The sequence below is a fragment of the Ptychodera flava genome, unplaced genomic scaffold (genome assembly GCF_041260155.1).
Source record: "Ptychodera flava strain L36383 unplaced genomic scaffold, AS_Pfla_20210202 Scaffold_30__1_contigs__length_3116999_pilon, whole genome shotgun sequence".
NCBI classification, from domain to species: domain Eukaryota; kingdom Metazoa; phylum Hemichordata; class Enteropneusta; family Ptychoderidae; genus Ptychodera; species Ptychodera flava.
The window spans coordinates 346,395-370,612 of NW_027248352.1; the positions used below are offsets into that span (position 1 = coordinate 346,395).

Below are 24,218 nucleotides of genomic sequence, written 5' to 3' on the forward strand. Positions count from 1 at the left end.
TTGAGTGTGAAACCTAGATATGAACTGAAAATGCTCACGTGTTTCATAATATATTGCAGTTCTATGATATTTAAACGTTTGCTTCATTGAAAGTGTTGTGATCAACATCATGAACAATATTCACCACAGATTAATTCTAAGGGTCATTAAATATACAAATATGTAATTCGCTGAAATATGAATGCTCAATTTCTTGGAATTATGGTCCAGTCCTTCAAGCTATATTTGTCATACCGTGACAGCTCATTAGATATGCAAATTATAAATAGCAGATGTGAAAATATGAAATGACTGTCAATATCATTTTAACCTGACATCATCAATGGACAGAACATGTTTCAGCAACTTTGATTAAATAAATCCTGGTATATATACTTAATTATGAAATTGCATTAAATATGCAAATTAGGAATTGGCTGAAGTAAAATTCTTAATGATTTAGATTAATGTTGTATCACACTATCTTAAATGTAAATAGCAAGTTTTGTCAACTTTGGTCAAGTCAATTAAGTTGTATCCTAATTAGGAACGTTCATTATTTATGTAAATTCGTAATTGGCTGCAGTGAAAATGCTTGCTTCTTTTTATAATGTCATACCATAGTATCTTTAATATACATAGCAAGTTTTATTAGTTTCGGTCGATTAAATTCAGATATACATCTCTAATAAGAAAGTTCATTAGATATGTGAATTACCAATTATCTTTCATTTTACCCTTTAAAAACCTTTCATGACTGAATATCCTGGAGTGTATAACATTTGTAGCAAATCAAATCAAATTGTGTGCAGTCGTTCTCAATGTATATCCTTTTTCTAATTATGCAAATGAGAAAATGGTATGCAAGCTATACTCAACAAACACTTATCAGGTCTTGCCATTAACAAACCAAATCTATGCACCAGATTTGAATCTGATCTGACAAGCTGTTTTTGAGGTATCGAGTCAACAGACAGACAGACAACGCCGCGATATAAGCTCACGTTTGTTAACACGAAAGCTAAAAAAAGACGCAGTGTAGACTCTCGCACATACTCGTTTGCTACACACAAATCGTCCAAAATAGCGCTTTATAAGAACTAACACTAGATCAACTGGAATCTGTGTAGAGAACAGGGGTTGTGAAAGTGTCTAAAATAGTCCTTTATTTGTGCACATGTGGGAAAGGAGGTAAGTTAAAGAGAAGTCATTCTTGACAATGAGTCCCGTCTGCAATGTGGACTAATAGATAACAATTTCTCCAAAATCACATTACACAAAACAAAAAGCTCCGATGGCATGTCTAAAAGTCGGTTACTGTTTCAACTCTTTAGACAGACATCACTTGAATTGAACATTCTGTCTCAGTATGGGACTAGAATTTTTATACAGAACGTTGCATTTTCCCAAAGAACAACGCCGTTGACGTCCTTTGACAATTTTGCTGGCAGAGCATAAATTTTCGTTTCCCTAATTGTGTTCAACTTTTCGATGCAACGTGTCACAGGGATTCAGTTGTCCTGAAGTGTCAATTTAGCGATATCACTTCCAAAAAAACGTCAAATGATTACAGTTTTACAATTTGATGACTTTTGCACAGATTTTATGTTGGCGTGTCAGCAACACAGATTAGATGATGCTGAATCCACACAGATGACCGGTGTGCATCTACTGACTGATGAAGAGATAGAACAGAAGAATGAAGAACTGGAGGCCAAGGTCAACAGACTTGTGACAAGTACTGGGATAGAAAGGTCAAAGTACAGAGAAAAGGGGCGAGGACGAGAAATTGGAAAAGCTGTGGCAATAGAAGGGGCCAGAGAGGAGGAAAGTAAATTAAACCCAATTCTTCGTGAGTTTATAAGGGTGAAGTCGGAGACTCGAGATCTTGCCACTAATCATTCTGAACTGGTGATGAAAACTAAGAAGTTATCAGCGTATGCAGATCGTATTGTTGGCGGAGCAGAAATCCCTGATGAAACAAAAGGAGTGTACATAGATGTGCGACGGGTTGAGAAAGGTCAGTACAAAATTAACATTTTTGTGGTCACTCTTCACAATCTTTCGATTAAACAGCTTCAACGACACTAATCTACTTTTATCAGCTGTTTTCAATTAGAGTACTTGATATGCACATAAACGAATTCAGCCATGATGTCATGCCAAAACGTCAGTTTGCGAACAATAGACGAATCAGTCATGGAATGAAACAGTTTGTAGTCAGTTGTAAGTGGCAGCCGACCAGCAGACTTTTAAGATATGAAAACATGGCTTCCTACAAGTAAATATGCTATATGAATGTATTTCGTACACTACTTCAATGTGGAGAGGTAAACGAAACATTTTCGGCTTCTCCTGAGATATTGACTTCAATAGGATATATAAAATCCAAATTGCTGCTACTTAGCCACTATAAAATTCGAATATAGTATTCAGTATGTGGTACCAGATTGATGTGGGCAAAGAACTCTTTAAAATCGAAGGACAGGATGAAGGCTGAAATTAAATTACTTGGCGTCACGTAGTGTCATATGATTATTATTCATATAAGCTGTCATTACTATTCATGAGGGCATGTATATCTCTTTTAGCCCACGTGTACTTAAGCCAGTCTCCAGCTTACCACCATACTATGTACGTAGCTTAGAGCTTAGTGAATAAAGTAGCATTTTAGATTATATAGTAGTCGCTGTTTCCAGTCGTCTTTACATCCCTTCATCATTCGAATATCAGCCATGCCGGCCCCGACACGCTACCATATAGCCGACAATATCATCATAACCTCTGTTATATCACACTTGGAGATTCAATAGATTTGTAACAATATACTTTCTCATGCAACGCGTGCATGGGAATGCAAAACTTGCTTGAATGAATCATACCAATGATTGGGTTACATGAAATCGATTACGTCAAAAAGGTAATGTTTCATTGGTATGGTAACCACAAGTATCAAACAAAATAAGTGAAAGATCTCTAAGTGGAGAAAGTTACACTATTTGGGACAAAGGTTAGAGGACGCTATTAATCATATCGGCTCATATCAGTACCAAATTTCAAGGCTCCTGGACGAACAGGTCTGAAGAAAATCTTTTTGTGATAACAAAACCCCAAAAATATTCTTAAAATTACAAAATAATACATTTACCGAATCGTTATAATGATTAAATTCGCTTAGAGTTTCTGCTAGGTTCCTATGAGCCGCATATTTACACAATCTGGCCAGACGTTCGAGAGTGTCAGAGTTTTGACTGACTTTGGATTTTGCTCATCATTTATACATTTTCGAACCGAAGCTGTGCAGTTGAATACTTCACATAACCACACTATGAACCTATCGAACACAAGATATCACTATGGGGGATACGGCAGTTTCTTTAGATTTTTATGTTGACCAACGAACCAACATACAGACAGATATACAACAGTTGCTCTGTTATTAAAACGCTCGTTGTTCAAGGTGGAGATTTAGCCGAGCGGTTTTGACTGTGATGTCTTTACAAGCTGACTGGGTATTGTACATTGCGAGTTCGAATCCAATCGAGACTTTACATAAAGACAGGCATACAGACAACAAACATTTTTTCTAACCTATGGAAATGAAAACTTACATTGTCGTATGGCAATGTGGGGACTGGAGAGTTCCTGACATCAGATGTTGGTTACCTCCAAATTGTCACAGCCTTTTACTCTACCCTTTTGATCCCCTAGCTAAACAAGGAATTTATTTCCTCCTTTATGGCGCTTGCCTGAGCTTTGCTTTGAAAATGGTGTTTCCCGAATGTCCTTGAATTCTTGGATTTGGGGCAAGTTTTAGTTTTTGGCCACTTTATATGATATCTAGAACCCCTGAATCCTGCGTATTGATTGTCAATCTTCCACAAAATAGCAACACGATTGGAACTAATTTGGGATAATTGGATAGTGAAGTAATGTCTGTTTAATCTGCAAATGCAATCCCATCTGCTTTTCTTTTTTAAGTTACACACTTGTTTTTTATGAGTAATTTGTAATATTGCAACATTCAACTAACACCTAAATCTCTTGAGAATTGTGCAAAATATGAAGATTTTATCATCCCAAATTAGTTCCAATCGTAATTAGCTAAGTCTTCCCATTTTGAACATTTTGAAAGGGAAGGTTTGGATTATCAAATGATTGCTCATTGCCACCCGGGCTGAAGTTTTCAGAGTGAAACTGTTTGAAGCTTAATGATTGCCTTGTCTTTGAACCAAAGCTACAAACAAATGACGACTATCTATGCCTTGGAAAGGTTTTACCCCATCTCTGTACCTGGTCTCCTCGGGAGTGTCATGTATAATAGTGTAACGAAGGGGTCTTTACTATCCATGGTGTTAGGAAAGGGTTTTCTCTGCAATCTTTTCCGAGGCTTGAACATCTTCGTGCAAGATGCTTGCAAGTCAAGAAAACATTAGGTTTGCATGAGACATATCGCGTAACCCTTGTCTAGGTAATGCGTCAATTTGCATGAGCTCTTTATACATTTTATGGGTTTTGGAATCAATTTTCTCTAGCCCTGATTGATAACTGTCATATGAGAGAGTACATCCTTCTCTACAGAAGGTAACTTCTCATACTGATCAAAGTCCTTGTCTTCCAAACGATATAGCAAATCATGTGACTTTTTATGGACAGAAAGGTGAGTAAGACCGTCAGCAATGTTTCCCACATTGAAGAAATTCTATCTTCTATAGGCAATGAAGGAAATTTACACTTCTTTGTACCAGGTAAGTTCTTAAGAACTCGGTCCAAGTAAGAGATCATTTGATCTTGTTTCTCTTCTTGAGTCTCAATGTTTTAAAGCTAGTATGAACTTGCTTAAAGTATTAGCCATATTTTTTTCTGCTGCCGAAGGTACATCTTAAATTGATGAGCACACACTCTATTTGTCACTACGATCCTCATCAACATCATCAATAGCATCCTTCCTGTAGGACTCTAAAAGGCGCCTTGGCAGAGATGGGACGTGTTTTTTATTAATAGCGTCCGTCATTTTTCCCATAATAGAACTACCGACCTAGGTTGGTTGATCTTCCAACCAGCTATGTTGAGGTGATCCTAATTCTGGGGTGCATTCACAAATATCCCACTCCCTCTTATCCCAAGGTGGGACATTTCGAGCGTGCGAAGACTTGACCTCTCCACTATACGGAAACATTTTGGTATGTTTTTCCTTAAGTCGACGTGCTTGATCAGGTTGTAGACCCGTGGGTTTCATGTCCATATCTTTTACCTCTCTTTTTGCTCTGACTCGTTTGCCGTCCCACGTTTTGAGATGGAGCGGGAGTATCAAGTGCCAACACGGCAGTGTCCGCGGTTTTCACGATTTGAGAGTCGGCTCCATGATCCGTTGACCCTGATTCCAATTGCGATGAAATTTATTCCGATTCCATGACGTTCTACTGCTCAAAGACCTGGTATGTTTATCCCAGTAGCACACGTGTGCATTAATGGAAAATAAGACTTGGTTGAAACATTGTTGAAAATCGATTAACCCGCCTTCAAATCGGTAGGCAAATCAGTCAAATTAAATAACCGAATGCAAGAAATACTGAAGAACTTGAACGGATTACCAAGAATACTCAGAAATAAGCCAACGAGAACAGAAAAAATTTCGTGACGGCATCCAAGCGGTGATGTTAGCGACGAAGGGTTAGCGAGTTTATTTTTATTTACGGGTAGAATAGGTAGTGGAGAATACAAGTGATGTAGATTCTAACAGGTGGTTATGAATGGGAGAAAAAACTACGTGCATAAAGATAAAACCAGATATGAACTAAAAATGCTCTCTTGTTTCAGTGTGTGTTGAAGCTGTCTGTAAATTTAAACTTTTGCCTCATGTTTGCCGCACGAAAGTGTTATATAATGATAAATATCATGAACAGTATCTACAACAAAGTAATTCTACGGGTCATTAAATATATAATATGTGTAAGTAGCTGAAATAAAGATGCAAAGACTGCTGTCATTTGAATTTGGAGCAGGAAAGAAACATTAAGTACATTTCAAATTCGGTAAAAACACATTGAGCGACTTTCAATTAAATCTCTGTAGTTTAGAAATTTATTGACAGAGCACCGTTAAATATTTCTCGGTATAGGCCAAATATATGTCACCTTCAAGACGTAGCAAGTGTAATCAGATCTTGTACAGCAGCTTTGACTTATATTACTAATTACAAAAAGTCATTAAATATGCAAATAAGCAATTATTAGACATGGCTAAACGATTCACAAAAGAGTGCGACATCTGTCAGATCACTATTTGTAGTAGCTTTCCTCAGGTTTGGTAAAATACGTTTTGGAGTCAAATTACTAATTACAAATTTAAGTCCTTGACATATGCAAATGAGACATTTTTTAATGTGACACAGCTCAATGTTTCACAGTACAATCAGACATCAAGCAGGTCAATATATGAAAGAACTTTCATCCAATGTGGTATTGTAATTTCAGAGGTATATTACTAATATATGCAAAGAAACCATGCAATACGTTGGCAATTCTAAATGCCTCATATAAACTGTCACTATCTGTAGCAGGATTCATCAAATTTGGTGTTGTAATTTCAGAGGTATGTCTAGCAACTCTGTCTGTAAAACAAGAGCTAATCAGCATTAATATAATTACTTACCCTATGGACAGAAAATCACATTTCCATCATATAATGCAAACGCAATGCCGTGGAAACGTGAGTTACATAAATATGTAAAGAGGTGTTCCATTGAATGTTCCATATCTTTGTGTAAATAAAAGATGTCAGCATTCAGTCAAAATTCCTGAGATCAGAAATTGTTCGACTTTATAATTTGTATGTTCCAATTTGACCATTGTTTATCTATTTGTTTTCTAGGCATCCCGGTCAAGAGAAGTGTCCTGGAAGTGTTTAGGAAAGGATTAATGCCGGGTCAATTTAATGGGGCCTATGGAATACATATCAAGAACAACTGTCAATGGGTTATATGTGATGTAGACAATCATAGAGTACAGGTTATTGATCCAGTCAAACTCCGCTGTGATCTCATCTTACAATTCCATGCATTCCAGTCATTTTACCCATTAAATGTCACAGTGGATGAAGACAATGATAAATATTTTATGAGTGATTCTTTGAATGGCCAAGTTGTGGTGAGTTCTGCACAAAGCAAGATTTTAGACTGTTTTGGACTCAAAGAGGGTATTGATCCAAGAGGTATCTGCTTGAGTCCTGATGGTTTTATATTCATTGGTGACTGGAATGGATATGTGAGAAAATATAATAAATCTGGTGAACACATTGCAAGAACTGAAAAAGGACAAGTCAGTAAGCCCTGTGATCTGATTGTGAATAAGAAATGTATTTTTGTATCAGATTATGGCAGGAAATGTGTTCATGTTTTGAATCACCAGATGCAAAGTATAAGAGACATTGGCAAGGGACACTTAGAGGGACCATATGGTTTGTGTTTTGATCACCAACAAGATGGCATATATGTTTGCGATTACGATGGGAACAGAGTCGTTCACTTCAATTATGATGGTGAATTTCTCAGCTATAAAGGTCAAGGTCAGTTAGAGGAACCTCGTTACATTGCACTGTGTAAGGATAATCCGTACAGTTTAGTTGTAACACAGTATTACAGTGTTAACTATTGTACATATAAGCAGACATGACACCACATCATGTCAACTCTGCAGGGATATCTCTAGTAAAAATCTACAAATTTTCTTAAAAATTCTGCTAAACACATTGCAGCAATTGTTAGGCTGTAAAAGTGTATTTTTGCTGTCATTGTAATAGTTTTTTAATTTACCGCTTATTTTGGATCATATATAATGTTTTCATTTCAATTGACTGTTATATCAAGTTGTTCAGTATATTTCACTCATTTAAGGTTTTTAAACTTTATTATTTTTAAACTTTATATTTTACACAATAAGGTGCAAACGACTGGCTGTAGACGAATTGTAGCTGTAAAAAATAAAGATTTTGGGTATTTTTGGTCAACATTGGATTAGGCACTATGCTTTTCTTGTCACATGAAGAAAATATTAGGTATTGATAGGGCATAAATGAGCAAGTATATCAGCAAATCAAGAGTAGAAGTGGTTTAGAAAGATGAAAATTGACGGAAAACTTATTGCAATTACAATTTTAGTAATTTTAGATATACAGGTTTGCTTTATAACTTATGGACAAAGACGTTACCTTGTGCTCTTGCGTCTTCCTTTACCACTCTGAAGAAATCGCTGTTAATGTTCATCAGTTCCTGTTTTACCTTACTCTGTATTACTTTTTTGATGTAGTTGGCCCTTTCAAGTGCGGTCTTATATTTAAAAGTAATTTTGAGGATCCCCTTCTGCAAATCCTCGGAGTTGCTCATATTTATCACGAGACTTTCTCCGCAGTCGGACATGTGTTCTTTGATAAGATGGTGGCTCTGTGAATTCTCGGGAACGATGACAGGAACAGCAGCAGACATTGCTGCAAGTGTTAGATTGGTATAATGTACGGAAGATGGTGGTATAAAGACAAGATCTGATTGTCTTAGATCTTCATTCAGTTGTTCAGCTGATGGCATTCGTGCTGGTACGACAGTCAAGTGTGGATGTGCACGCATACGTTCTTTAAGGTCTTTTTCGCAACGTTGTGGTACTCCCAGAATTTTCCACCTCAAAGAAGATCTCTTGGTTTCATAAAAAAAGTTTGCCACAGAATTCATTGCCTCCATGACAACACTCTTCTCTTTCAGATCTGCCAATTCGTGTTCTTGGAACAATGATAGAATTTGGAATTCTTCATCATCATCGACAGGTTCAGGGGAAGGAATGTCAAAGTGTCTGTCATCTATTATAGGAGACAATCTATAGTGTTTTATTGTTTTTCCCCTGCCATACTTTTTCCTGTACTTATTAAAAATACTGCCACCTACGGAAAAGACATAGCGCGAATGTTGAGCATCTTTCGATACGTTATCGCGCCGGAGCTGTAGTTCTGTGTCCATGCAATCCGCAATTAGGGGAGTAATGACATCACTGTCAAATAGATTAATCAAGGAGAGGGCTGCTCTCGGGAAGAGGTCTTTTTCGATTTTAAATGCTGCATCAGCATTTATCATTCCAAATCCGAAAACGAATCTCACGTTGGATAACTCTTCCAAATTTGGAAAGTATTCATCGTGACGATAGAGCCAATCAGCATCAGGTGTCTCTCCTCTGACCTTGAATTTTGGAATTGGTGTCGGCACTATTAACTCAACTCCATATTCCTTCGCCTCCTTGATTTCAGCTTCTGTAGCTGTGAGGGCAGTGCAGTAAACAGATATTCCCAGTTCACGAAGTAGACGGATTAATAGATGGACTGCATCAGTTACTCCTCCCTGGATTGGCCCACCCCAACTTTTGCTAACTATCAAAGCCTTATTTCCCATATGCTTCCTGTATAAGTGCAGAAAAGACATAAGCAGTGCATCAAATTATTTCAGGTATGGTCAGGAGGTAGTGAGAGATACAATAGCTTAATCGGAAAACTGGCAGGCATAACAGGTATATGAGAACATAAGTGTGACAGATAATACATATACAAAGGTGTTATCTACATAAGCAACTAGGACTCAAATATTACAAAGCTAGTTATACACATCGACATGTGAAATATTACATGAATAATAAAAGTACGTTTATTTATCATTTCAGCTGAAACCATTTTACAGTTTGTATGAAAGCAATGGCCTCTCTTTTGGAAATTTCACATAAATTGTACTTTACACTTGTGCAGACAAATAATAAATTACCGTATGCAACAGTATTAAGATTCAATTATATTATATCATGCTACCATGTGCCATTCAGATTGGACGAGAGTTTATTCTACCGATGTTAAAATATTGTTTAGAAGTGCTAACATGGGTCCCTAATGCAGCAAAGAGGGTTAATGCGGAAACCGATACAGGGAAGGGCATTAAGCTTGCTTGGAAATTTTTGGGTAATAATAAATAAATAAATAAATAAATAAATGAATAGTTGATTTCATAATTAGTATTTTGCAAACACAGGTGTAAACTCTTTCATCCTCGTTAAAGAAGTACCTCACTGTACTTTTGGTACTTTGTCATTCTTGCACTGTCACTTTTTGCCCTCTGTTTGTCGTCGTAGGATACTGTGTGATTGTGTTGGCAACGTACTTCTAGTTTATAAGAAAATACTCGGTCTTTGATGCTGGATTTTCGACGTTCGACCTCACATAGACGGCTGTCTCTGTCAAGGACAAATTTAACCCCGTAGAAAACGCACGCCTTTCAACTTTTACACTACATAAACCTTTAAATCGAATTCAAAACACTCAGAAACACATTTAACTGTTTGGAAGAAACACACAAAGGAAATGTTAAATTACTTTTTACTACCTGAGCATAGAGAATGAAGCTAATCAGTAATGTAAATATTTTTTTATGTACTTTATACTGAAAACCTGTTAACAATCTTTTGCAGCCTTTATTTAGAAATAAACAGAAGATTTCCAACATTATGTGGGAGATGAAAATTAGAAACAGAAAACAGAAACAGAAAGTGGCAAATACAGATTACCGCACACTTTAAATCTATTAAAATGGAAAGTGGAATATACTATTTTGCTAGTTATCAATCGTTGCTCTTAACCGTATAAACGTTCAGTCAAAGCTCCGACATATACATATACTAAGTACAAGAACGTGATTTACTGTATGCAAATTATAGGAAAGATAAACATCAAATTGGAGTGTAAAATGTGATAGTGTGTCACCTACGCATCGACAATACCGCGGTGTCCGTAACAGTACACCATAACGAGAACTAGCAGCAGTAAACATTCTTTTGTAGTCATGTACTGCGTAAGAAAAGAATTACAACCTTGGCTAACAAAATACACTTACTTTGCCTTGTTTTTCTTTCCAGCCTTCCCTGAATCTGTCTGTGAGATACTTGAACTTGAAGAAGCGGTAACAGCTTCTCCTACATCAGCAATATCTGGCTTGACTTCATCGTTCTTGTTGTCGGGTATTCGACCCGTGGCGAATGCTGAAGGACCCATCGCGTGAACTCTTGCAATGGTGACATCAGTTGCAGCAGCAAGTAGCTGACGATCAAGTTCGGCGTACTCATCGCCACTCCCATTGCTGTCACTGTCAGTGCTTCCCCGTCTACAACAGTGGCATTGAGTACTCAACGAGTTTCCCATGATGATTTCTGAATGACGATGCAAAACCTTAGCAGATATACTCGTACAGCGACCTTGGTTTTTACAGTAATGGGAGTGTCAGGTATTCTGAAGTTAGTATTGACAGAAAATTTACAACTCGATTCAAATCTCTGTCATTGTTCATTACTTGAGGGGCAACCTCGCAAATCAAAGCAGTGGTGATTTCCAGCGGACTGCAGTTAAACGATAAGAAAATTATGAGTCGGTCTCTCTTTGATAAGTCACCGAAATCATTGAGAGTTTTCAAGACTATTCAAACCAATGCATGTAACATTGGAATCTTGTTTGATAATATTTATAGTTTTAGGAAACACATATTTAGACCTGTAAGATTATGTCTTTATTGAGATATGATATATGATTCAGGCCGAGAATATATTATCACACATCAAGCTTGCCTGACCTTGAAGTATTTACTCATTCCGCAAACTTGACTACACTGTAGTATGTTGATATTGGTTGCCGCACCTCGTACATCAAATTATAACAGAGGTCCCTGAATTTTACCGCCCATATTATTACAACACCATTGCATCCATAGAGGATAGAGGTCTACGTGCACCCTACCCCACATGATAAAAACCTGTATTTTTCACAAACCTCGGGATCCCCTAGAATACGCAATGGAATTTTAATAGAAACAAATATACGAATACAATTAATAGCTGTTGGGGTCATGTTTGGAGGGTACCGCCAAATCACGACTTTACGACCCATGTGCATTTTCGTCAACTTGTCTTCTTGTAATTCATCTGCTGGGAATTTCTTTTGGCATAACCTTCCTTGTTTGGTAGCGTTAGAAAGGCAATTTTTTTCTTTAATAGCATATTGTAATATGCAATATCTTCTACAGTTTTCATGAAATGAGACCAAAACTGACCCCATACCAAAATGTTTACATCGCAAATTACAGCTAATCTGAAAACTCTTAGTTTTATTGTCAAACTACACCTGCTTTCAAATATGTCATATTTCTAATTAATATACGTAGATTGTACAAGAAATAAAATAACTTTGTATGAAATTTGTTTTCTTTGTTAGGTAGGTTTTCAACCTCGAAACACACTTTTAGGACAGTATTGGGTTTAATAGCTGTTAGGGACATATGATGAACGGTACGACAGTTAAGCGATATAACTGACGTGTTTGCATTTTTGTTATTTATTAGAAATAACATTAGTGACGTGTTTACAAATGCGAGTACTTCAGATTCACGGGTATTTGGATGGTGAAGTAATGTCGATTTAATCTGCAAATGTAACCTTATCTGCTTTTCTTTTTCTTTTTACACACTTGTTTTTTATGAGTAATATGCGATATTGCATTATTCAGCTATATGGCTCCTAACACTTTTGAGAAATTTGCAAAATATGAAAATCCAATTAACCCAAATTGGTTCAAATCGTGTTAGGTTTTAGTGTTAAGTTTTCTTGAGTTGAGGGACTAAGTAAATTCAGTATTCAATATAGGGAGATATTTTTTACAGATAAAGTATAATCAAACCAATCAAAAGCATATGGGAACATGCACTGCATCCCTTGTTGACGTCCACCGAAATTTATTGACTACGCTTAAATTCGGTGGAAGGGTCAACTCACTTGAGATGACAAAGTTATATTAAATCCATTCAAGCCTACTTTATACACCCATAACCAAATATAAACACTGGGAGAGGAAACTTAGGTGAACACAGAGTGCTTGTCGAGGATTGCAAATCAACATAGTTAAGTATTAGTGGCTCTTAAGCAGTATTGCTCAGACATCAAACCAGCGGTTGAGATGATAATTTGAAGGTCTTAAAAGGCGATGGATATCTTGCGAGAGCTTCCTGAAGCTTTTAAAAGGTGATGCAGCCAGTGATGCAGCTAGTAGGTCATATGACTAATCCCTTATTTTGTAAATATTCTTAAGTTTCCTGACATAAAATACACCGCCGAAAATGTACCTAGAGTTAATGCTTACTCAATTCAATACTTCATTCTATCAAATGTGTACCACTCTCAACTTTTATAGACGCAGGAAAACGGCATGCAGAAATGATTTAAAGGGAATCAAACAAAATATAGACTCACGAAGAATAACGTTTTATTTGTCTTACCATGCTCTGTAGATTGTGAATAATACAGTACGTTCTTTCCATGCTAACCCCTACTGTTTCCAAAGAATTTATCAACGCCTAAGAATTTTACCTTCTTTAACTAACCGTGAATAAAATGAAAATCTTAAATACAATTATTGCCATGGTAAGCGCATGGACATAACTGTCCTCGTCATACAAATATCAAGTTCAGATGATCAGCATCATTATATTACCATGCCCTGCCCGTCGCATTTTGATTGGTCGAGCTGAACCATGTGACTGACCACAAATACACAGTAATGGTTCGTTTACATGCCCGTGAATATGAATAATATGATTAACAACTCAAATTATCGTAACTTTACAGCTCAAACATAAATCATAATCAATCACAAAATAAAATGGAGCACTTGCAGGTCAAGTTGAGATACTTTTTTCTGAAAACATCTCCGGATTTGCCATTTTTTTACAGCGCGCATGACAGTGCGTCGCGTATTGCTCAGTTTCTGGGGCCCAGTTGTCGTTCGCTCCTGAAATTTTCGGAAATTTTGACGGTTTTCTTGGGTTCGCTGATAATATAATGGAAATAACAGACTCCGCTCTGACCATTAACGTTTATTTGTGGGCGCGAGCTCGAGGAAAGCCAAATTAACGGGCTCGGCAAGCCTCGCCCGTTAATTTTTGGCTTTCCTCTCGCCCTTGCCCACAAATAACGTTAATGGTCAGCGCGTCGCCCGTTATTTCTATATTGTTATTAAGTCTCCATAGTACGTAGACAATGTAGAAAAAAGGTTAAAGGTTAACAAAGACATGAACACTCACTCTGTAGTAATACCAGCTTCATCGAGTTTCAATCATCCCCATGCACTCTTTAATGCAGTTACTCACTTTGACCCGTATCGTCTAATTCATACTTTGCAAAAACGTTGAAAAATCAATGTGTAGAGTGACTTCATCAGATAAATAATATTCCCACATTTCGTCACAAGCAGTACATTCCGAAAAACGATCGTATACGTCCTCTACACGATCAAATATATCGTTGAATAGAAAAGCTCATGACATTTGTAAAGTACATTGTTTACATATTTGTGGATTTGGGTTTTGAAAACTCGGTCACCGTGCAAGAAAGCGATTTGAAAACACACGACAACGAAGTATAGGAGTATCGTCATTGGAACTTCAATCGAGACATACGATGCTAAATTTTCGGCAATGGTAAAATGCCCTTCGCGAGGAAAGAATTCACATAGTCGTCAAAGTCAGGGATTTGACTACAGAGTTATATAGAGTACTGTCCTGAAACCAGTGAGACAGACAATGAATTATATTGTACAGTCATAGCACTATGCTGAACACCACAATGTCATTCCGTCATAATAGCCTGTTCCCCTTTATTGAACTTTGAACTCATACTGTGCATGACCACGGTATTCTAAGTAATTAATCAACCTGTCATAATGGTATAATCCCTTAACCTCTAACACCCAGACCGACCTAAGTCATACCCAGCCAACAACATTCTATCCACTATCACTAAAATTATTACAAAGCAGTTTTCCCGCCTTTCTACCTAAAAATGCCAACCTGCAGAGAAACAGCTAGGGCTGCGTTAACAAACAATGTCGGGGGGGGGCTGAAGTCTTTTTTTTTAGATCCCCTCCATCCCCTAAAAATTCAAATCCCCTCTATATCATAATAATTTTTCAAGTCCCCTTCCCAAACTATTACAAACCCGTATATTTGTAAGGGCTGTGCGTGCAGAAAAAATAAACATGTATTGCATAGTTCTGCTCGCAGATGTTCAATACTAACTGTTATTAGCAGATCATAAAGTCATATTCCAAAGGCAATTTCTTAAATTGATTCGTTTAAACGCATCACTCATTTTTTGGTTCAGTCTAAGCCGACTTCAGTTAATCCAACTCTGGACAGCGGTCAATGAAACTTGTTGAAGAGCACACAAAATGACCATTATAAGAGAGTACGCAAATTGTGAACTCCTGGTTGATTGCCAAATTTTAAAAAAATAAACTTGAGCACAGTGACCTACAAAAATACTGTTCCTTAAGGTGGTTGGAAAGGCTATTTTTGCACCAATTCTTTTCTCAGAGTTAATGTCAAGTTTCAAGTGTTAGAAATCAAGATATTTAGTTCAAATTTTCAGGATAACTCCCTTAGTTAATATTTTCTCCAAAGAATATAAAAATTGTATATTTGCAGCCATGATTTTGAAATATGACACCAGTAATTATTAAAATTTAGTTTTTCATATATTTTTTTACATATTTGAATTTCATAATAATTGGATAGTATTAATATTACCAATTAGTTATAAATATGTTGACACTATTAATTGTAAGATTTGTACGGCAGGATTTGTAAATAAAATTTGTTTTTATGATTTTACATGGGTTTATATATCAAAAAATTATTAAAAATTCTTTCAAATTTCAAATGTTATTATTCAAAAAGCGCTTCAAATACAGAAAAATTGTGCCGTACAAATCTTATCTGTAACCTTGTTAATAGGCTGTAAAAATTCCATGTCCATATCTCATTTCAAAATTGGATTAAATTGATATACAATTATGTAGGAAAACTGTTATTCTGTCAAAAATGTTGAAAACAAGCCATATTTGCACCCCTCTTTTGAAGTCATAGAGCAGTTTTTTTAGGTTAATCTCATTTTTGACACCTCTTTGACACTCAAAGAATCTAAAAATGCATTTACAATAGCAGTCACTCACTCTCTGAATGCCAGCACCACCTTGTAAAACTTTCCTGAAAAACAGCAAATAATGACTTTCCCTTTTCAAACATTTTATTAAAAGCTATGGGACCTCTACCATAGTTAATACACTAAGGACTCCCCAACTTCTTCTTATTTGGTCAGTTTTTCAGAAGTTTTAACAGGCTATAACTCTGCAATGCTTTTGTGCCCAAATGTCTGGTTTTTTTATTCCACGGAGAATGTTGACTACTTTTATATTTTAATAGTTTTGTTGAAATTTATAACTGACGCTCTAGCCTTTCCAACCACCTTAAGTACAAGACATAATATGAATTAGATGCTACTCAAAATTAACAATTCTTGAAGGTTAAACATTACACCAAATAAACATTTACATCTCTTAAATTTTTGGTGTAATAATGGCAAATAAGTTTAAAAATAATAAATAAATCCATTTAGTCAGACAGTTTGCATTTAAATCAGTCTGTGCTGTTGAAAGTTTTACTTTTGCATTGTGTTACGATGAAAATATGAAAATGTAGAAAATCAAGCATGGTGACCCATCTTTTGTCTTTAATATTTGATTATTCTCATATGCCAAAATTTAAAAATCCCTGATAAATTTCAAGTCTCCTGGTCTTCCGTGTGTTGCTCTCTGGCCTAATCTTGTGTACAAGTATGTTTCACTACCACGAGCGTATTATTGACCCCAATGCAAAGACCATGTACACCGGAGTTCAGAGCTATCTCTGTCACTGCTCAGCTATACATTGGCAGTGACACTGCAGTTGCAGGGCAGTACCTTATAGTGATACTGCTATAGGCAGTAGCTGTATTAACTTTGATAATTGTGACAATATTCTTGTTCAGTTTTTACAACTGCGATTCTTGTTCTACTCCCTACAGCATGATGAACTGTCCAGTATTTGCCTTGCAAACGAAGCCGGTGTATGTTTACCATTCATTTGTATCATTGACATTTGACTCTTAGTCTGCACACTAATTAAATTATCACCTGAAACATATTTTCATATACAAGCGTTGTCAACAAACTGAATGTTATGTGTTTCAGCATGCTGTAGGAAGACACCAAGAAAATGTAGTTGATATATTGCATAGAAATATTGCAAAAATCATCAACAGTTGCAGCTTCTGCCCATTGCCAAGTTCGATGTTAAACGACAAATCATACAGGTTCAGATTTGTTGAGATAAAAGTCACGAAATGTGGCAAAATGGTTCTTAATTTTCTATATTACGTAAACGGCTACGTAGCCAGCAACCTTCCAAACGTACAGTTCAGATAGTTCTGTTGCTGTGGAGGCCTCGATGCTTAGTGAGCAGAGGTTATCATGGTAAAAGGTATCAATCACTTTAGTGACAACACAAAAAAGCTTATCAAGTAACCTCGTATGACCTTTGTCGTTTAGTCTATATAATAGCGGCGACGAGGCAGCATTACACCCCTAAATTCCTCACTCTCCAATAAACAAACTTCTGGGAGGCTCGTTAACTTGTAATACAGCGGTTCACCAGCCTTAGTTTGCTCCTGTTTATTCAATGTCGTAAATTTTGACGATAAGGGATACAGTCTGTCTATTACACATAAGTTTCAGGTACGAAGTCTAATTTGTCATCTCTACTGTCCATGCGGTGAATAACTTTTCTGTTATCGTCAAATGCTTGGATGTTGTTTGCATTCTGATCATAACATTAACAAGGTTATCTTGACAGCCGACAATACCCGAAGGGTTTTGGAAGTGTCCTTCTTTTTCACCAAAGCTTCCAAATGCACGAACAAAGCGATCGTTTTCGTCGAACACCTGTACACGAGAATTGTTAAAATCAGATACATATAGATTGCCGTCACTATCGAAATCAATGGAATTGGCGCCCTTAAATTGACATTATTTCGCCCATAACCCCCAACTGAATTGATGCACTCTCCAGCTTGTGTGTCTTTCTCGATGCAGTGTCCATCCCTCCCTGTGTCGTTAGCCTATCCATCCCGGTCAGTCATGTAGACAACACCATTTAGTGGACTAATCGCGCTACTACGAGGGTGTTGTACGAGGGTGTCGAAGTTCAGCTTCTCCAAAGGATCCAATCAACTTGCCATCTTTATCGCACACCAAAAATTGCTGATTTAAAGAGTCTGATATGAATTACAAACCTTCTGTAGATGCGGCTACATCCCATAGCGCACATTTATTGACAAACTGGGTAAATGTGAAAACCTTCTTGACGTTGCCATCTCGATCAACGACCTGAACTCTGTTGTTACCAATCAGCAACAACCAAATTTCCATCATTATTAAATGTTAATCCTCTAGGGTGATTAAAATATCCCTTTTCATCTCCGAGTCCACCAAAAGTCTTCAACAATGGTATGAGAACTCGGAAGTCAAATGGAGAACCAGGTATTGCTTGATCGGATACTGATATTGAAACGTTGTAATCTCCAACCACTTCTCCGTGAATTGTAAATGTGTGTGTCCCATCACTTATTGCAATCATTTTTACATCTTTGCAAGATCCATCTGGTGATGTCAAAGCCACTATCACATTCTGCTTCGTATTCACTACCTCATCCCTGCGGTCTTTCATTGTAATCACAAGGTCATCGGTTTGACCTTTGATCAGTCTAAGTGGAATTTTGTTAACTGTACACTGTCTGATGCAAGGATAATACAATATATGTCCGATTAGATTGCTTTTACGAATGTCACAGGGTTTGAATTCAGTCATATTTTGTTGAATTTCTTAATACTATCTATCCGCAGCATTCTTCAATTCGTTGTGTCACGCTTTTCTTGGCCGTTACTAGATCAGCTGCTTTCTTGTGATGCCTAAGCATTTCATTGTAGCTTACCATGCTCACGAATTTACCGTATCTTATCTGAAGCTCATCCGATGTGACTTGTGATGTAGATTTTCTAAAGTTGTCCAAAGATTGCGTGAACTTCTGAATTCGAAGTTTTATGGTCGGTTTTAGCTTTCTTTTGCAACTTTTTCTAGTTCATTGACATTGTCCGTTCTTAATTTATCTATGAACAGCACCTACTTATACTTCCTCTCATATACTACAACGGCTTGCTGTTTTCAACTGTTGGAGTAATTGTATCAAAGATTTGATGTAGTCATCTGAAAAGATTGTTAGTAAGTTTACATCGTAGTTTTCTCACCCATGGTCTGTTTCTGTGCATGCAGAACATAATGGTTATTTACATGTGTTGCAATACAGGTATATTTGATAGTCTGTATGAGTTTCACTGTACGATAATAATTGTACTGTGGTCGGGTCATTGGATCTCTTTTTCTTCTATTCTTCTATCGGACGTACACGAACAGCAATAGTTAGTTCTGACTGACTGAGCTTTATGATTGTTTTGCTGCAGGCATTACACGATGACTGTAACCGATGGTCGATACACATATGAGTGGCTGTCTCTTCACAGCAGAGAGAGCATAGCCCACTCAATGCGAAATCGTCACTTGGACTTTGCGATGCTGTGGCTAAAAGTGACTGTAAATAGAATAATGTTGTTCTCTAAGCTCCTGACCCCATCACCGGTTATCTGGCATGTTATCGCACTCAATACTTGTAACATCACCCCGAGGAAAGATTGCAAGCAACGTTTACAGAAAATGTGTGATGGCATGTCAGAACCTTCGGGTCTACAATGATCATGCAACATGCAGTGCAAACGAGAAAATTATTGCCAATTCACTCCTGAACACTGTCCGGCAAGTCGACTGCTCTAGATATTTTACAGTTTGTCAGTTTACCGCTATTTCAAGAGCTTCCGGGTCCACTTTGGTTCCATTGGTCGATAGAGTGGCTTTTCCACCAATGTCATACTGTGAACGAGTCATCTGATCCATTTTGCACACTGACCAACCGTTCGAGCAATGGTTCTGTTGTCCCGGCTGGAACAAATTCGACCTCATCGTGGTCGATGTCATATTTATTTTCAACACCTTCCAATAGGCCAAACCGGAATTCGAATCGACCACGGTACAAACAAAGCCATGTGCGCAAACGCGCATAGACGTACGTGTATTTCCATACGCGTTAGTACACATGTGGGTTTGTTTGTACCGCGATCACGTGATCTCTTGGGCGTACTGAGTCTGTAGAACGCATCGCGTCCTTTTTATTCCGGAGTAGAATCATTCTCGGACACAATAAACCACACTATCTTTAGTTAACATAAGTTGAGCTGCATTCATATGTTGAACTAAATACTCCATGTATGTTCATCATACTGATCACTCTACAATGGCCGAAGTGCAAGTCATGTATCTGGTCATTTTGAATTTGAATGCGAATGTCGTATTCTCTCTCAACTTCTGCTTTTAGAGCATTTTCCTCAATAGAAAGTCTGCTCCGTAAATCAGTACTCTTCTTCAATACCTTCTTTTGTTCTGTTTCTGGTTTTCTAATGTATTCGTTGCAAATTTTCATGGCCGCTGTTTTACATTTATCGACCTCCTTTGCTTTCACTTCAAACCTCTTAAGATATTTCAACAAGTCATCTTTGTATCTGTCTGCTATGGTCTGCAAGTAATCGTAACTATGACTCTTATTCGGGTGTTCCATCACTGTACATTCGGAACATATCGGTACTTGACACGTTTTGCAGAAATATCTGTATTCGTTACTTCTATGTTTGTCACAGTGTGCCACTGGCAGGACTGAAGAGGGATCAATGGCTCGTTTCTCATTGTACTCATTAAGTGATAAAACATTATGCTTAGAAGAAACTCTTGATTTTTTGTGAACAAGTATACAGTTGGCACAATAATACTGTAACTGGCAGTCTATGCAGATATGTGAAGCCTCGCTTTCGTTACAGATATCGCATTTTTCATTGTGTCTGAAGGCATTACGTGCTGGTCTTCGTTGAATGGTTTCGAGCAGTGAATTTAGGTAAAAGTTGTTATCTAGGTTTTGTACGCCGCCAGTTGGAATAGGGCACGTTTTTCTACACGAAGGACAATGGAGAGCTCCTTTACCTTTCTCGACCAACTTCACCAGACAGAGTTGACAATAGGTATGGTGACAAGGTAGAATTTTCGGCTGGTTGAAGAATTCCAAACATATTGTACAGGTCAACAAATCATCACGTATTTCGTCCAGAATATCATCAGCAGTCGCCTCTTTTGAAGTGGCCATCTTCCGTTCACTGTTCAAGCCATATAATATCTACCTGTTCAAAGTAGATGGATAATATAATAAAATATTATTCACTAATATTATTCTTCGTTCGACGGAGAAAAATACGAGTGACATATTGACCGTGTCACCACGAATCGAGGACGAGTGGTGACACGATAGTATGTTGCAAAAAAGGGAGTGAACAGTTCTTCTTTACCTGGAATTATCGATCCTTTAAATCACGGAAAGCTACGGTACAGTATTTCATCTTTAACTGTTGTGTTTCATGGAGTCAATTTTATTCCACATGGTGTGTATCTGAAAACATAACAGCAAGAAGAATCGGCACTTTGCGAAGGGACGGGAAGGAAAAGCCAATTTTTGGGAGAGTTAACTGCATCGTGCATCTTACCATATTGGCCTTATTATTGCATTTTTAAATCTTGGAACTAGAATAGCAATGTACGGTGTAGTCCAGGGTGCAAGCTAAGTGGCTAGATATTTATCAACAACGGGTACGTTGATATGTATTTAAAGTCTTTATTTGTTTTGACCCGTCCATACATGTTGTGATATGCAGGAGGTATTAGCAGGCAATAAACATCATATATCACGAGTTAAAGGAACTTGGTAACATAGGTATGAAAGAGAAACGTGTACACGAAATCCATTGTCCTGTCGAATCTCTACGTCAGTTTGTCAACACATAGGCACTGTTTAGTTGTTCAAAATAGAATCCTTCCAAGGCAACGCCGCCAACCACAAACAGAGTCATCAAAAGAGGTCAAACAAACTAGAAAGCAAGATGACCTAAGTTACATATAACTTCTAATAAGCTTGTTTGGATAAATATTACAGGTTATCGATAGCGTACTTCGAACTCTGTCCCTTTTGTCGTTTCATTTTATCATACATCTGTACCGTTTTGTCACCTTCATCTATGGGCAGATTTCGTGGCCACACGGGCTGTCGGCCCTTGCATTATATCTCCAAATATCTGTCTATGGCTACATCAATCGTTTGCAGTTATTAGCTGAGTAGTGGGCCATAGACTCGACTAGTCCTTATGGACTATTTCTATAGTCCAAACCAGATAAAGTCATACTTTCACAGTGACTGTAATATTTTTCTTGTAATTGTACCTTTATCTGGTTAAATAAACAATTCAATTCAAAAAAATTACATTTTATGTATTTTGTTATTTTTCCTACTTCTTTCATCATAAGGTCAGAAACACGTGCAGCTATTTTTATCAAAGGAATAATACATTATAATCAAACATTTTTAAGGCAGTAAATGAGCTCGGTTATGCCGGTATATTGAAAGCAAGAATGTGTGAAAATAGGCGCCATAAATCACCCTATGTAGAATTCGATAGCGCCTTTCAATTCTTGCGAATCACGTGACATAGTAGTAAAATGTAAAACGAAAGTAATGAACTCGACTGTATGTTATGACACATCAACTACCATAAAATGGGATCCTGTAACAAATTCAATATGGTGTTATTGTAGTAATCATTCCGCTCGATCAGAAACTGAATAAAAAAGGCAGTGCTTATGATTCGTTTAAATTTATTATGAAATCAGACCGAAGCTGCCGAGAGTGAACGAACTGTACTTCTCTACAAGACAAACCACACGGCCAATTTGGTTACGTTTCATAGTGGATATTAGAGAAGAGCTCTAATACTTTTAACTACAAAATATATCATGTATATACGGCTTTGCGGCACTTTGTAATCTGTGTTGATTTCGTTGTGAAGAACATGGCGACGTCAGAGCATATATACGCTATTCTTCTTATATCAGGCCAATACAGATTAGTCTATTTGATGTTAATTGTCACTTACCTTCATTTATTTCTGTAACGTTGGCTTGTCGTAGATATAGTCTTCAACTTAGTGTTAGCTGTAGCAAATCAATATTACCTCTTTTAATTCGCACGTAATGTTGTACGAGACGTTTCCTGTCACAAAATATGAATTCCTAATTCCTTACAAAGTGCACATGCGCAGTGGGACAAATAATTCTGTTAATATTTAATGGATGGGGATTCCCCTCGGCTCCTACAGCAACATAATCATGAGTACAGAAGAAAACAATAAATAGAATAAAATTTACAAATGATCGCTCTCTTTGTAGCGCATTATATTTTGCATTCTGGGAGACCTGAATAAGTAGGGGAGGACAGAAGTTTGTGAGTTCGTATTTACAACTAGCAAGGGAGAAGAAAATATCTCAGAATATTTCTGTTGTGCATCATGCAAGATAAATGGATGTGTGACAGGCTGTACTTCAGTTCCGTCATAATTGACTTCGAAGACGTCGACCTAACCTGGCATTGATAAATATATCAGATTAATTTGACTCCGGTCTGTAATGATTTTAAATATTCGGTCAAGAGCCTCCCTGTATGCTGCATAATGCGTTTACATGAATATAGAGGCTATTACAAGCAAAGTGGACAAAACATTAAACATACTATGAAAGACTTCATGTATGGAATTCAGTAGATTTTCGATCGGATTCGCACTAATCACAACGTACGGCACCAAGTTACCAAGTGGACACATCGCAGTCAAAACCATTCAGACACATCTCCACCGTTAAGAAAGAGGGTTCAACATTAAACCGACCTAAGTTGTTAAAATTATTCTGACTGCGACACCTCAACACGCTGTAGAGTTTATGAAGCACTCGCACTAAAAGACCGTGAGAGGGATGATAAAAATAGAAAAACAAGTTTCTACAGGACATAAATCTGCATCATTTCTGTGATTTTCAAGAAAAATATTCACTTGTTCATACACATCGAACTCTTTGCATAATGTGGTGGAACGCTCTCCGAAATGTCAACTTGTTTTTTTACTAAATACAGGCCATATTACCAAGCCCCTTTACACATTGTATGTAAGCTGTTCCATTTACAACACGTTTACTCTAATGGTAATAAAAGTTGCAGCTTCATTTATTATCTGTGTCAACGGTGAGAGGTACAGACGGTTACAAAGCATGCGATAGGCAA

At 37.2% G+C, this 24,218-nt stretch overlaps 1 protein-coding gene across 2 annotated transcripts; it reads right to left on the minus strand.

Annotated features, from left to right (window-relative positions):
* Positions 1-20,136: 20,136 nt before the first annotated feature.
* Positions 20,137-23,196, minus strand: LOC139127276 (E3 ubiquitin-protein ligase TRIM56-like). Of its 2 annotated transcripts, XM_070693192.1 has the most exons (3): positions 23,044-23,196; positions 21,409-21,509; positions 20,137-21,243 (listed from the first exon to the last, which is right to left on the minus strand). In XM_070693192.1, exon 3 carries the CDS (start codon positions 21,207-21,209, stop codon positions 20,235-20,237), a length of 975 nt encoding a protein of 324 aa, XP_070549293.1. In that variant the 5' UTR covers positions 21,210-21,243; positions 21,409-21,509; positions 23,044-23,196; the 3' UTR covers positions 20,137-20,234. The 2 variants fall into 2 exon arrangements, with proteins under 2 accessions (XP_070549293.1, XP_070549292.1); XM_070693191.1 differs by lacking the exon at positions 21,409-21,509 and having other exon boundaries at positions 23,044-23,173.
* Between the last annotated feature and the right edge of the window lie 1,022 nt (positions 23,197-24,218).